At 39.3% G+C, this 13627-nt stretch overlaps 2 protein-coding genes across 2 annotated transcripts in view; both read left to right on the top strand.

The window, feature by feature from the left end:
• Positions 1-4567, top strand: part of LOC129096032 (striatin-like) — a 49940-nt gene extending 45373 nt beyond the window's left edge. The window contains exon 18 of the mRNA XM_054604679.1: positions 276-4567. Within this exon, the coding sequence (XP_054460654.1) occupies positions 276-445 (170 nt within the window). The 3' untranslated portion in view covers positions 446-4567. The remainder of the gene's footprint in view (positions 1-275) is intronic.
• A 1811-nt stretch (positions 4568-6378) lies between these two features.
• On the top strand, positions 6379-12860 carry LOC129095685 (BTB/POZ domain-containing protein 3-like). The gene is made up of 5 exons (XM_054604226.1): positions 6379-6463; positions 6792-7065; positions 8994-9084; positions 9454-9572; positions 9780-12860. Exons 2-5 carry the CDS (start codon positions 6869-6871, stop codon positions 10810-10812), a joined length of 1440 nt encoding a protein of 479 aa, XP_054460201.1. The 5' UTR covers positions 6379-6463; positions 6792-6868; the 3' UTR covers positions 10813-12860.
• Positions 12861-13627: the final 767 nt, after the last annotated feature.

Below are 13627 nucleotides of genomic sequence, written 5' to 3'. Positions count from 1 at the left end.
TGCTCCAAAAAGAATCTGTGAAAATAACAGCCTATATGTGAAAACAGAAATAAACTGGATTTTTTTACAGATTTTTCTCGATGCAGATCAAAACCCAGAAATCACACTTTTTTTCCTATTTTCACATTTAATATAATGAAGGTTTCACAAACCCAAAAAGCGCAGGTAGCCAAACATGATTTAGGTTAATGGATTGGCCAATCAGGCGGCTTCCTGGACCATGATGGACACCGTCCTCCACCTTCATCGTCTCTCTCTCTCTCTCTTCCTCCCAGGTCACGACTGCTCCATCCGTCTGTGGAACATGGAGAGCAAGACGTGCATCCAGGAGTTCACCGCCCACCGCAAGAAGTCCGAGGAGTCGATCCACGACGTGGCGTTCCACCCCTCCAAGTGCTACATCGGCAGCGCCGGGGCCGACGCGCTCGCCAAGGTCTTCGTATGACCTCCAACTCAAAAGGTGGAGCATCAAAGAAGTGGGAAGTGGGTGGAGGAGTTTGTCTCCACCTCTGAGTCTGGATGAGGAAGCAGAAAACTGAAGGTGACTGTTTACTCGGACTGCTCCTTTTAAGATTTGTCAGATATTCCCCCCCTCTCTTCGGACTTAGGCTGGCCCGGGTCCCGAAACAAACAAACCTCTGGATGAGACGATGAATGAAACAGGAAGTGGCAAAAAAAATGTATATAAACAGGAACTCTTGGTACATTTTAGTAAAGCTGGAATTTTTATTTGTTATTTTTCTTTAACAAAAAAACTCTCCGCCATCACCGACCCCAAAACACTCCAGTAAATTGTTCATAATTAATGTGCCTTTTTTTATTCACAACAGGAATTATTTGAGGCGTTGAGTAAAATTGATTTTGTTCACGAGAAGATCGACTTTTTTGTCTTTAAAAATAAGAAAAGTAACGAGCCAATTGTTTTAAGGATGAATAAGGAGGTCAGAATGTTTCATAAGCTCATCCAACATGTGACGACTAAATCCCCTCATTTATAATCAGAATTTATGTGAGCGCTCTAATTTAACCTCTAGATGACGTCCCAGTCTGCACAGGACTCGGTGGATTTTTGCTTTTTTTTAATTAATTTAGTGTCATTTTAATTTTCTCCCATTTAAGTTGTTGCCTGCAGCCTGAAGAAGACTTTTATTCTGTCGGATTTTGGAGATCCTGTAAAATGCCCACGCTAAGAGGTCAAAGGTCATGACCCTGAGCTGGAGCTGGAGTCAGTGACACTTATGCTGGGTGGACAGTCACCCTGACGGAAACGCTGTCAGCAGTTCAGATCACAAACCTCTGAAGAGTTTTATTTCAAAATGAGAAAGCATCACAGAGATTAGAAGACTAGAGAAGATGTATCACTCCGTTCATTTTGTTGAATCACTCCCAGACAATTAACTGGAGTTTCATTTTCATTTTTATTATTTTATTTTATTCGCAGTGAGCTGTGGTGTGCCATAGAAAAAGAGAAATCTGTGACATAGTTGTACTTGTGATGATAGCAAATTGATGAATTCTTGCAGCAGGAGTGTGAAATGTTAAAGATCTATATTTTTTAAAATGCCTTGAGTTGTGAGTTTAAAGGAGCAGTGTGAGGGATGTAGAGGCCTCTAGTGGTGAGGTTGCATATTGCAATCAACTGAATACCCGTCTGCTCATCCCAGCTTTCACAATTGGGTCGGAGAACTACGGTGGCCTACAGGTATAAAACGCGAAAAAGGCTCTTTCTCGAAACCGTGTTTGGTTTGTCCGTTCTGGGCTACTGTAGAAACATGGCGTGGTAGATTGTGGTAGATATGAAGGGCTCATTCTAAGCTGACAAAAACACAGCGATTCTTAGTATACAACAAAAAGACTTTTTGTTCCATTTTGAACTGAAACCCTTCAGAGTGTTTTACCAGCAGCAGAGTAGGATCATGTTGTTGATGATAACTGTAATATACTGTAACGAGCCTCCACGTGCAAACACATCTGCTGTCATGTGACACTTTGATAGTTTTTAGATCAAATCAAGAGCTTCTCTCCAAAGTGAAAAAAAAACTACAAATGAATCTGAAGTAACAGAAATATTTTAGGTTTGAATTCTTGGCTCATGAGTTTCAGCTTAAGTTTTTGTTTTTTTCCCCTTTGCAGGGTTGTGAAATATTTTGGATTGAATTTCTTCTGATTGAGTAGTTTTGATCAGCATGGTGGTGGCGAGGCTCCATTTGAAAACCTGCTGCTTTTTTTTTTTATTGTTTACTGTATTTAAAGTTGAAAATTTGGGACAAACTGCAGCGAGAAAAAAACCTGCAGTGAAACTTTTTTCTCATTTATCTGTTTTACTTTGATCATATAAAGTATTTATTGATTACCTAATGACGCCAAATTAAAGCCAAAAGATTGAACGGAGACAACGAGACGCTTCCTACTAAACCTGACAGTTGTTGTTGCTAATGCTAATTAGCTCATTTTGTTGTGAAATAATGGTAGTGAAACACTTTTTAGTAAAACAGCTGTTTAGTCCCCAAACTGCACACAAGCTCCCCTCCAGATTTGTAAACGCTTTATATGCTGCCTGAAAATATTGTATTTTGTGTAATTATAATTATTACTATTATTATATTATTTGGAGCGATTACTAGTTTTTTAAACGACTCTTTGTGTTTGGTGACAGACTTGTGAGATACGAGTAGATATTTTTTTTAAAAGACGTGTTCTCTGTTTTACTTGAAAAGTGAAGTTTATTCCTTTGGGGTTTCTGCTGGTGTTGTAAGAAGTACATATACATGACTTTACCTCTTAGCACTACATAACACTTTGTTTTTGCTTTTTTTTACCAAATTATCATCTCAAAAAAACGCAGCTGTGTTCGTGGGATGGAGGGAAACTTTTGGGGGATTTTGCGTTGCTCTTTCTTTTTAACGTAAATTGAAACGGTGTAAAAAGGGTAAACAGATATGTGTACAGTTGTATGTATTAAAGCAGATCTATTTATAAATGTGGTTTAATTTAAGGGAAATATTAACCGCCAAAGTGAGAAAGGCAAACAAATTATTCACCAACTAGTTGAGCCGAAAGATCAAACTTTATTCATGTGACGGGTAAACAAACAGCAAGTCAGTGGCTGCGGTGTTGAATTCAGCTTTCGTGTAAAATGATGTAGAAAATGTCTGGTTGTTTTTGGTGCTTCACCTCCACCCAGTCTGTAATGTGACAATATGACAGAGAGTTTGTCATTATTTTGACTTTAATTCTGTTAGTTTTTCCAAAGTGTTTGCTTCAAATCCCGAAGAAAACAACTAGAGAATCTGTTAAATTCAGGTTCATCCAAAAAACATCTAGTGTGGATTTTTCTTCTCAAAAATACACCAAATCCTGTGATTTTTAGCTATTAAAACACAAGGTTCCAGGTTGTTTTTGTGAGGAATTTTTCCCTCTTAACTTCCCTTCCACACAGCAGCATCAGGCAGACATCATTAATTTACAAAACCACCATTTTATCCCCCACAATAAAATACACAAGAGCAGTGGTTTTCTATGTTTATCCAGTCTGACAGCTTCAACCAGATCAACCAATTACCCATAACAAACTCCTCTGCTTACATTCAGGTGTGTTTTTGCAGAACAGTAATATTAATGATATTTAAATATGTACAGTGGAATAAAAAGGAGAGAAAAAGATTGCAGCTGGCTTATTGTGGACGTACTAAAGCTTTCAACCAACAGAAAATGTTCTTCATTCAAACTACATTCAGTGGGAAATAACAATATTTGTAGACTCAGCTACAGTCTGGATCAGAGACACACTATAACAGAGGGTGGGGGAAATTCACTCAGTCTGTTGCGAAAGGGTTTGCGTGTCGCTTTAAAGTGACAGGAAACATTGACTGGATGCAGGAAACGAGCAGAATCACGTTGGAACTGAGCTGCAAGTGACAGAAAACAGAATTGTGAGGATTTTGAATGGAGTCTGGTGGTTTGTTGTGGGTTTCTAATCCTAGCGTTGCAGAAACATGACAGTTATAAAGCTTCGGTCTGCAAATGAATGAAAGTAAAGCCTGATTAAAGTAAAGTTAAGGTGTTTTTTGCTGCATATTTTTGTTTATTTTCATACTTAAATAACCATACACAAACTGAACCAGCATCACCATAAACCCCAATGATACCAGACTCCATTCACATCCGTCTACTTTATTTTTTCACTTTCAGAGCAATAGAACCAGTGTGTGTTTTTTTTAATTCATTTAATCTAATTTACCGTTTCACTCTTTGTTAATTGAACTATTGGAGCTGATTACCGTCACTCACACTACATAAGCAGTAACACTAATCAGTAGTGATGTTGGCAGCTGAACTCTCTTCAGATTTATATTTTGTTGTTTTCAGTGGCCAAAAGCAGAGCTGAACCTTCAAACTGAATAAAGCCTGTTCAGTTTGCCTGTAAATGATTGTTGTCCTTCAATGTGTACAGTGAAACTATTAAAGAGAGATTATAGACGCTAATCTGGCTGTACATAAAGTACATACAGGTGTTGTTTCCTTTTTTTCATTGTTGTTCTTTTTTTTCCAAAATGGGAGAGCGATTTATCAGTAACAACAATAAAGAAATATGTTGTATATCATGAGTGTGTTATTTGTTTTTATTTGTCTTTATTACAGCCTCACATGTTGAAAATACAGCAACACACTGGGAGGTCCATGCTATGACAAAAATGAATCTTTAATTGCACAAGTAAATCAATAAAACATGTTTCTTTATAAAGGCATCCCACCTCTAATAATTATGGAAGACATTTGAATAACAATGAGACAAAACTAGAAAATAAACCACCAATAATTAAATGTACCTACAATAAAATAGACATCAACAACTTGAGAAAAACTTGAGATAAAAGGTCAAAATAAACAATACTAATTTAAGCTTGTGAAAAAAATTGTCATATATTTGTTTAACAATATGGAATCATACTGATTACTACTACTTTTTTATTCGGCATTTTTCAGCAGCACTGGCTCTTTTTACAGGTTTTACATGCAGTACATGAAGTATGAACAAGTCGACAGAAAGATAGATATAGATAGAAACTTTACTGTCACAGTAGCTTAGAGCCAACAAGACAAAGAGATCAAAAGTACAATACCTATCAAATAATACTTATAAACAATGCCTTAAATAAAAAGTGGGATACTTTTTACTCTACATAAATACATGTGCGAGGTGGACAAAGTGCCAGTAGTGCAAAATGAAAGGCAAATTATACTGTAAAGGTGTAAAATAATATATAAGAACAAAATAAACAAAATAAAAAAAAATAGTTAGGTAGGGAAAATGAAAGAAAGACTATATTTGATTAAATATAATGGAATCATACTGATCAAAACTTTATATAATACTTTGTTACTCTGGCTTTTTTTACAGGTTTTACATGCAAGACATGAAGTATGAACAAATCGATAGATAGATAGTTGGACATATACAGTAGAGAGACGGACAGAGAGACAGAAAGTTAGATATATAGATAGAAAGATAGATATAGATAGACATTTTACTGTCACATTAGCTTCGAGCCAACAAGACAAAGAGATCAAAAGTACAATACCTATCAAAAAATAGTGGGATACTTTTTACTCAACATATATACATGTGAGAGGTGGAAAAAGTGCCAGTAGTGCAAAATGACATTGAAATTGAAAATTAAATGACACTGTAGGTAGGTGTAAAATAATATATAAGAACAAAAAAAACAAAATAAAAAATAGTTAGGTAGGGAAAATGAAAGAAAGACTATATTTGATTAAATATAATGGAATCATACTGATCAAAACTTTATATAATACTTTGTTACTCTGGCTTTTTTTACAGGTAGTGCAAAAATTAGGCAAATTATACTGTAAAGGTGTAAAATAATACATAAGAACACTAAAAAAAAAAATCATTACATGAAATACACATATTTGAATAAATATATTTTAGTTTCTCGGGGGGAGAACACGGTTATTTCTAGTGACAGCTGAGTGTAGTTGATTATATATAATGGAATCATACTGATCAAAACTTTATATAATACTTTGTTACTCTGGCTTTTTTTACAGGTAGTGCAAAAATGAAAGGCAAATTATACTGTAAAGGTGTAAAATAATACATAAGAACATTACATTACATTTACATTACAGAGTGCTAAATGACTGTAATGTAAATGTAATGTAATGTAAAAAAAATCATTCCATGAAATACACATATTTGAATAAATATATTTTAGTTTCTCGGTTATTTCTAGTGGCAGCTGGGTGTAGTTGCTACTCCCGGCCTCCAGGTGGCGGCGCTGCGCCTCCAGTGAGTCGACTCCGCCTTCACGACGGCGACAGAAGAAGCTAAGCTAGCTACTGTAAACAAAGCTGAGCCGCTGCTCTGTTGAACAACTCAACCCCTGCTCAGAGTGGACAGAAGATATGACCATAAACACGGCTTCACAACACTAGAGTGAGTAGAAACGGAGTTATTTATCAAATAATTGAACGCTGACGTCGGAAAAAATCAGCTTTTAGTTAGTCAGCTAACTAACTAGCATGGACATGCTAATGCTAAAGTTGGGACTAAAAAAAAGACACTTCCGGGTTTTTGGACGTTGATGAGCTGAATGTGTATTCTTTACTGGGTTATTCTGACTGTATAGTACATATAGTGATGTGTGAGTGGTGTAATGTTAAGACAGCAGCTGGTGTGAAGCACTGGGAGGTGTGGCTAGCTTGGTTCACGTTAACATCGTGTTTTAAATAAAGTTTTTTGGTTTTTCAATGTCTCCTGGCAGTGCTCCCCACGCTGAGCCGGTCCCACAGCAGCAGTTCAGTCCAGCTGCCATGACCCGGCCTGCCGTCTGACTGGACGATGATGGCTGCAGAGCTGGTTCCCACCAAGAAGCTGGTCCCCTCCGCCTCAGCGAGCAGCACCTCCTCCTCCTCCTCCTCCTCCTCCACCCAGCAGTACCAGCAGCAGAACCCCACCAGCAACAACACCACCGCCGCCGCCGCCGCAGCGCAGGGCTGCTGCAACTGGCAGGGCCTGTTCCCCACCATCCGAGAGAGGTCAGTCCACAGGGGGGAGAGCTGTCACATGTTCTGCTTTCACAGAGGGAGACAGTTATTCTGGTCCAGGACTGAACAGGATCTGGTTCTGGTTCTGGTTCTGGTTCAGTATCCTGAACACAAAGCTGTCACCTCAGCTGTGATACATATAGTCAGTGGTGGAAGTGCTCAGTACACAAATACATACTTTTACTCTACTTTAGTTGTGTGTGTAATGAATTGTTATTTGTTATCATATCTTGTAAAAAAAAAAAAATACTTTGTCAACAGTATTACGTAGTCATTACATTACATTACATTACAGTCATTTAGCAGATGCTTTTATCCAAAGCGACTTACAATAAGTGTATTCAACATAGGTATTCAAGAGAACTACTAGTCACCAGAAGTCATAAGTGCATCTCCTTTCTTAAACAAGCATCTAAGAGCATAAACCAGAGCAAAAGTACAGAAACAAACTAATACCAATACCATAAGTGCTACAAACTAATACGAATACAATAAGTGCAACAAACTAATACGAATACAATAAGTGCAACAAACTAATACCAATACAATAAGTGCAACAAACTAATACAATAAGCAACAGACTAATACGAGTGCAATAAGTGCTACGAGGAAGGCTCAGGGTAGTACTTCTTGAAGAGGTGAGTTTTCAGCCTGCGTCTAAAGATGGGCAGCGACTCTGCTGTCCTGACGTCAGTGGGGAGTTCATTCCACCACTGAGGGGCCAGGACAGAAAAAAGCTGTGACCGGGTGGATCGGCCGCAGGGACCTCTGAGCGACGGGGCAACCAGTCGCCCCGAGGCAGCAGAGCGAAGTGGTCGGGCGGGGGTGTAGGGCTTGACCATGGCCTGGAGATAGGAAGGAGCTGTTCCTTTCACTGCCCTGTAGGCTAGCACCAGAGTCATATATAGTCATATCTTATGTGTATTCATATTGTGTTCTCTATAATATTGTGAAATTTTAATATAATACAGGTGGATGCTTCAAATGTCCTTTAACATATTACTCGTTTACTTTTTTCTCCACTACATTTATTCTACTTTTCTAGTAACTATAATTCATATGATGTGATGCAGAACTTTATTACTGATCTACCCAGTATCCACATTTTTTCTTACATGTACTTGTGAGTGATAAAACACATAATGTAAAGTACATTTTGCTGATTTCAAGTTCAAGGATTTTGCTTGTAATGGAGTATTTTTATGATATTTCTATTTTTACTTAAGCAAAGGATCTGACTACGTCTTCCACCAGTGTATATTGCACAATTATTACTGGTTACAAGTTAACTGAGAGACTTGATGAGACAACTCTGTTACAGAAAGGTGGTTGCTAAACAGATCGTACTGAACTAGGAGACACAATTCAAGTCAGCAACAGACTCGGCTTAATATCAAAAGTAAGCTGAAGACTATCAGAAATATTACAGAGCTCTAGTTGTGACGTGATCGCTTGGTATTTATAAAAAAAAAAAGAACAAACTACATCAACAGTCACTAAGAATCATTCAGATGCTGATTGGAAGGGATTATTCATTTCCGTTTTTAACTGTCCGTTTTTAACATTAACTGCTTGGCTCCATCAAAGTCAAAGTAAAGAGTCAAGTTAGTTTTATTTATATATCCAAATATTACAAGTTTGTCTCAGAGGACCTTTTAACCAAGTCATTTTAGACAGATACATGTCAAAGTCAAAGGAGTTGATTTGGGGATGAATAAAAACAACAGATGTCACTGTGTTTTTGTCGGACAAGAAGATCCTGAGTGAGGAATCCTTTGTTTGGTACCCAAAATATGCCAATTTTGTTTAACAATACCTCTACATGTACTAAAAGTTTAGATGTTCTAATTTGTGAATACGATGATATTTATATTTTCATATTGTAGGATAAAATGTTAATGAATTTTGTGTCCTTGTAGGAATTCAGTCATGTTCAACAATGAGACGATGGCAGATGTTCACTTTGTGGTCGGGCCGCCTGGAGGGACGCAGCGAGTACCGGGACATAAGGTAAAACCCATCGCCCGCTTTTCAGAGGTGGAGACTCTGTGGAGCCGTGGGTGGAGCTTCTCCACCCCTTCAGACAACAGTTGCATCATAGAGGAAATTAAGTTATTTTAGTTTGACTCGGACAAGGAGAAGTGGCCAAAAACTGTACAAAATCCAAACTTTGGATGGTTACAACTTGATTAACTTGTCTTCTTATGAAACAAATAGTTAAACATGTATAAATTCAGTCATAAAAATCTGTCCAAGGACCAAATATTAGACAAAAATGTGCGTTCTGCCAGTAGTGTACATGAAAAAGTCAAATATAAAAAGGTCCAAGTGAGTGACCGTGTCTCTTATGTCGTCCATGTCGTTCCTCTGCTCCGTCAGTACGTCCTGGCCGTCGGCAGCTCCGTGTTCCACGCCATGTTTTATGGGGAGCTGGCGGAGGACCAGGAAGAGATCCGGATCCCCGACGTGGAGCCTCCTTCGTTCCTGGCCATGCTGAAGTATGTCGACCTCTGAATCAGTCCGTGTTTATGGACTGTGAACACAAGATACACAAAACAAATACTCATTACACCTCTTAATATAAAAAGTACCAACAAAAGGAGTTTGGATCTAATTGTATTGCAGAATGAAATTCGTAAAGTTTAAATGTATGTTTGTGAGGTGAAGGCACCGTCTCAAGTCGATCCCTTCCTCTTCCTCCTCAGGTACATCTACTGTGACGAGATCGACCTGTGTGCCGACACCGTGCTCGCCACCCTCTACGCCGCCAAAAAGTACATCGTGCCTCACCTGGCCCGGGCCTGCGTCAACTTCCTGGAGACGAGCCTGAGCGCCAAGAACGCCTGCGTGCTGCTGTCTCAGAGCTGCCTGTTCGAGGAGCCCGACCTGACGCAGCGCTGCTGGGAGGTGATCGACGCCCAGGCCGAGCTCGCGCTGCGCTCCGAGGGCTTCTGCGACATCGACACCCAGACGCTGGAGTGCATCCTGCGGCGGGAGACCCTCAACGCCAAAGAGATGGTGGTGTTCGAGGCGGCGCTGAACTGGGCCGAGGCCGAGTGTCAACGGCAAGACCTGACGCCGACCATCGAGAACAAGCGTCTGGTCTTAGGGAAGGCCATCTACCTGATCCGCATCCCCACCATGATCCTGGAGGACTTCGCCAACGGGGCGGCGCAGTCCGGCGTGCTCACGCTCAACGAGACCAACGACATTTTCCTCTGGTACACCGCCGCCAACAAGCCCGAACTGCTGTTCTGCACCAAACCTCGCAAAGGCCTGGCGCCGCAGCGATGCCACCGCTTCCAGTCCTGCGCCTACCGGAGCAATCAGTGGCGGTACCGGGGCCGCTGCGACAGCATCCAGTTCGCCACGGATAAGCGCGTCTTCATCGCCGGCTTCGGCCTGTACGGCTCCAGCTGCGGCTCGGCCGAGTACAGCGCCAAGATCGAGCTGAAGCGGCAGGGCGTGTCGATGGCCCAGAAGATCATCAAGTACTTCTCAGACGGCTCCAGCAGCACTTTCCCCGTGTCCTTCGACTACCCGGTGCAGATCGAGCCCGACACCTTCTACACCGCCAGCGTGGTGCTGGACGGCAACGAGCTCAGCTACTTCGGCCAGGAGGGCATGACAGAGGTGCAGTGTGGGAAAGTGACCTTCCAGTTCCAGTGCTCCTCGGACAGCACCAACGGCACCGGGGTGCAAGGAGGCCAGATCCCCGAGCTTATCTTCTACGCCTGAACCCGGCACTAAGGGAGGACGTAGACTTTTACTTTGAAAGTGCGGAGACGAGTTCTCGGGAAGCTGTTTTGAGGAGGGCGGGGCTCCTGAATCTGCTGCTGAGCCTTTGAGACGGGACGACAGTTTGAATTGGAACATGAAGGCACTATTGAAGAAGTCTGAAACCTCACATTCCTTCACACCTCTGTTGTTGTTGTTGTTGTTGTTGTTATTGTTTACAGCAGCTGCTGTTGAGTTAGGGTCATCGCTGTTTCACTTTGTCTTGGTAACGCAGGAGTTGCAAACAAACATGGCAGAATTTATTAGGAAATCTGATAAAACACCCAGACAGGACAGCCTGTTTTTGGGGTAAATGCAGCGATTTAAATACCTGATAAATCAAAGTACTTCATCGTAGTTTTTATAATGTAAAACTCTAATATTGGCACAAAGCAGTTCTGAACGTTTATTTACAACATTTACCATAATGTCCTAATACACCTCGAGGTGTTAAAGGGAGAGTTACAATGTTATCACCAGTTACTACACATGTATATATTGTTTTATGCTACATTTCAACATATTCCCACACAAATACCCACTAGACACATAAATACACACACACACACACACACACACACACACACACACACACACACACACACACACACACACCTCCAATCTCAACATTGCTTTTTGCTGATTGGTTGATCCAGCTTCATGTCAGGAGTCAAGTCTGTACACATCCCTGAATAGTATTTGTACTATTTTTCATGTGCAATTTAATTGTCGATTAATCCTTTTTTTTTTTTTTTTTTTTTATCATTTAGATCCCAGAGTCCAAAACTTGAACTAATTCAAAATGTTGTTCATCCCAATAATTAAATCGAGTAAACATTTAAGCACCATATGAAGCTGAAGAGGACGAGCCTCTTCCATAGCACATTTTATTAACACTAAACTGAATGACATTAAAAAGCACTTCTAAACAATTGTGTGTATAAGTTACTGCAAATATCATACGTAAAAAAGAAAACCCATCAACTCAAAAACAGGTTTTCGGTTTCTTGCCTTAAATATTTTGAGTTCAGTTTTATGATGAGAGAATCCCAGAGAGAGAAATATGTTTGAATGTTTCTCATTCAGCTTTCCCTCTCATGATTTCAAAGATATGGAAACATTCCTGCTGTTACTGTAGAACTGAAGGACTTTAAAAAAAGAAAAAGAAGCACTACTTTTATGTTTTTAACCTGTGCAGGTGTTTACTGTTGGTTGTTTTTGGTATTTAAAGGTTCTCTTTATGACATTCGGAGCATTTATATAGCAGCAAACTTGCGAGCCCCCCTCAGGTAAACACTGTTGCTGTTGTTTGTAGTGTTAGCGCTGTTAGCAACGTTAGCTCCTCAGCCGTAGCCATGTTGAGAGCCGTGTGGAGGCAATAGAAAAGCTCTGTTTTTCGTATTGAAAACCTTTTAAAGCTGAATAAAACCTTTTTATGTTTGTAATACAACAACTGATTACACTCTTCACTTCTTTTATACACACTACTGCAGACGTACTGTAACCTCCCTCTGGTGTTCTGTTCTGTCCTCTTCTTCTCTTATGAAATGTCGGAACTTAAAGGTGCATTTCATACATAATCCACTTGAAATTCTTTCTGTCCCCCCTGCAGTACAACAGGTTATCTGAAAGGATTTTAACTGTTACTGTACAGTTTGTTTTTTTTGTGCTGTATTTAAATAACAGTATTCCTCAGACATCACGCCTACAGACAGTCATCAACTCCTGTGCTTTTGTTTTGAAAAACAGGATGTTTGTACGACATCCTGATTTAGTGTTTCATTAAGATTGCAGTTGTGTAAATATTTCTGTGATTGTGTCCTGAAGCACTTCTTCATCTGCTGTCTTTGAAAATGGAGAAGAAAAAAACAAAACAGTTTTATATGATTCTATATTGAAGAAACATATTTTTGGATGTCTTTGTTTCCTGTTATCTGATTCCAACCAGAATGTGCAGTGAGTTGGTGGCCTTATCAATGTGTTGTTGTGACAAATTTGGAAATAAAAGGTTGAGATGTAAAACTTGGTTTTCTTCTATTCATTCTGAATCCACCAAGGTGGCTTTTACACACGTATATCACCCAATCACTGTAGGTACAGTACCAGTCAAAAGTTTGGACACACCTTCTCATTCAATGGTTTTTCTTTATTTTTATTTTTATTTTTTTCTACATTGTAGATTAATATTGAAGACATCCAAACTATGAAGGAACACATATGGAATTATGTGGTAAACAAACAAATGCTCAACAAACCAGAATATGTTTTATATTTTACATTCTTCAAAGTAGTTGAATGAGAAGGTGTGTCCAAACTTTTGACTGGTACTGTAAGTACAAATATGAGGTACTCTTACTTTACTTGAGTATTTTCTTCTCATGCTACTTTCTGATTCTACTCCACGACATTAGTGTGACAGCTTCAGTTACTTTACAAATTAATTAAGAACAAAACATATGAAGAATTTACCGAACAGTTTATACAAGAACAGCTGAAACAATTACTCCTTTCGTCAATTAGATGCACAACCAACTCTGCTCCCAGCAGACCACATGACACATGTGAAATAAAATACAATTTATAGCTATAATAGTTTTTCTGTCTGTACATATAATATTTCAGTTATTGTGGATTTCTTTTTTTTACTGTTTTTTATTGCTTATTTATAATACTTGTTTTTATTTCATTTTATTTTATCTTGTTTTTCTTTTACTATGTCTCTTGTTTTGCACTATCCTCTCTGCTGCTGTAATCCTGTAAATTTCTAATTACTAAT

Source organism: Anoplopoma fimbria, chromosome 9 (genome assembly GCF_027596085.1).
Source record: "Anoplopoma fimbria isolate UVic2021 breed Golden Eagle Sablefish chromosome 9, Afim_UVic_2022, whole genome shotgun sequence".
Taxonomy (NCBI): Eukaryota; Metazoa; Chordata; class Actinopteri; order Perciformes; family Anoplopomatidae; genus Anoplopoma; species Anoplopoma fimbria.
Note: the sequence above shows the minus strand (reverse complement) of the source record. Positions and strands in the feature narration are given on the sequence as shown.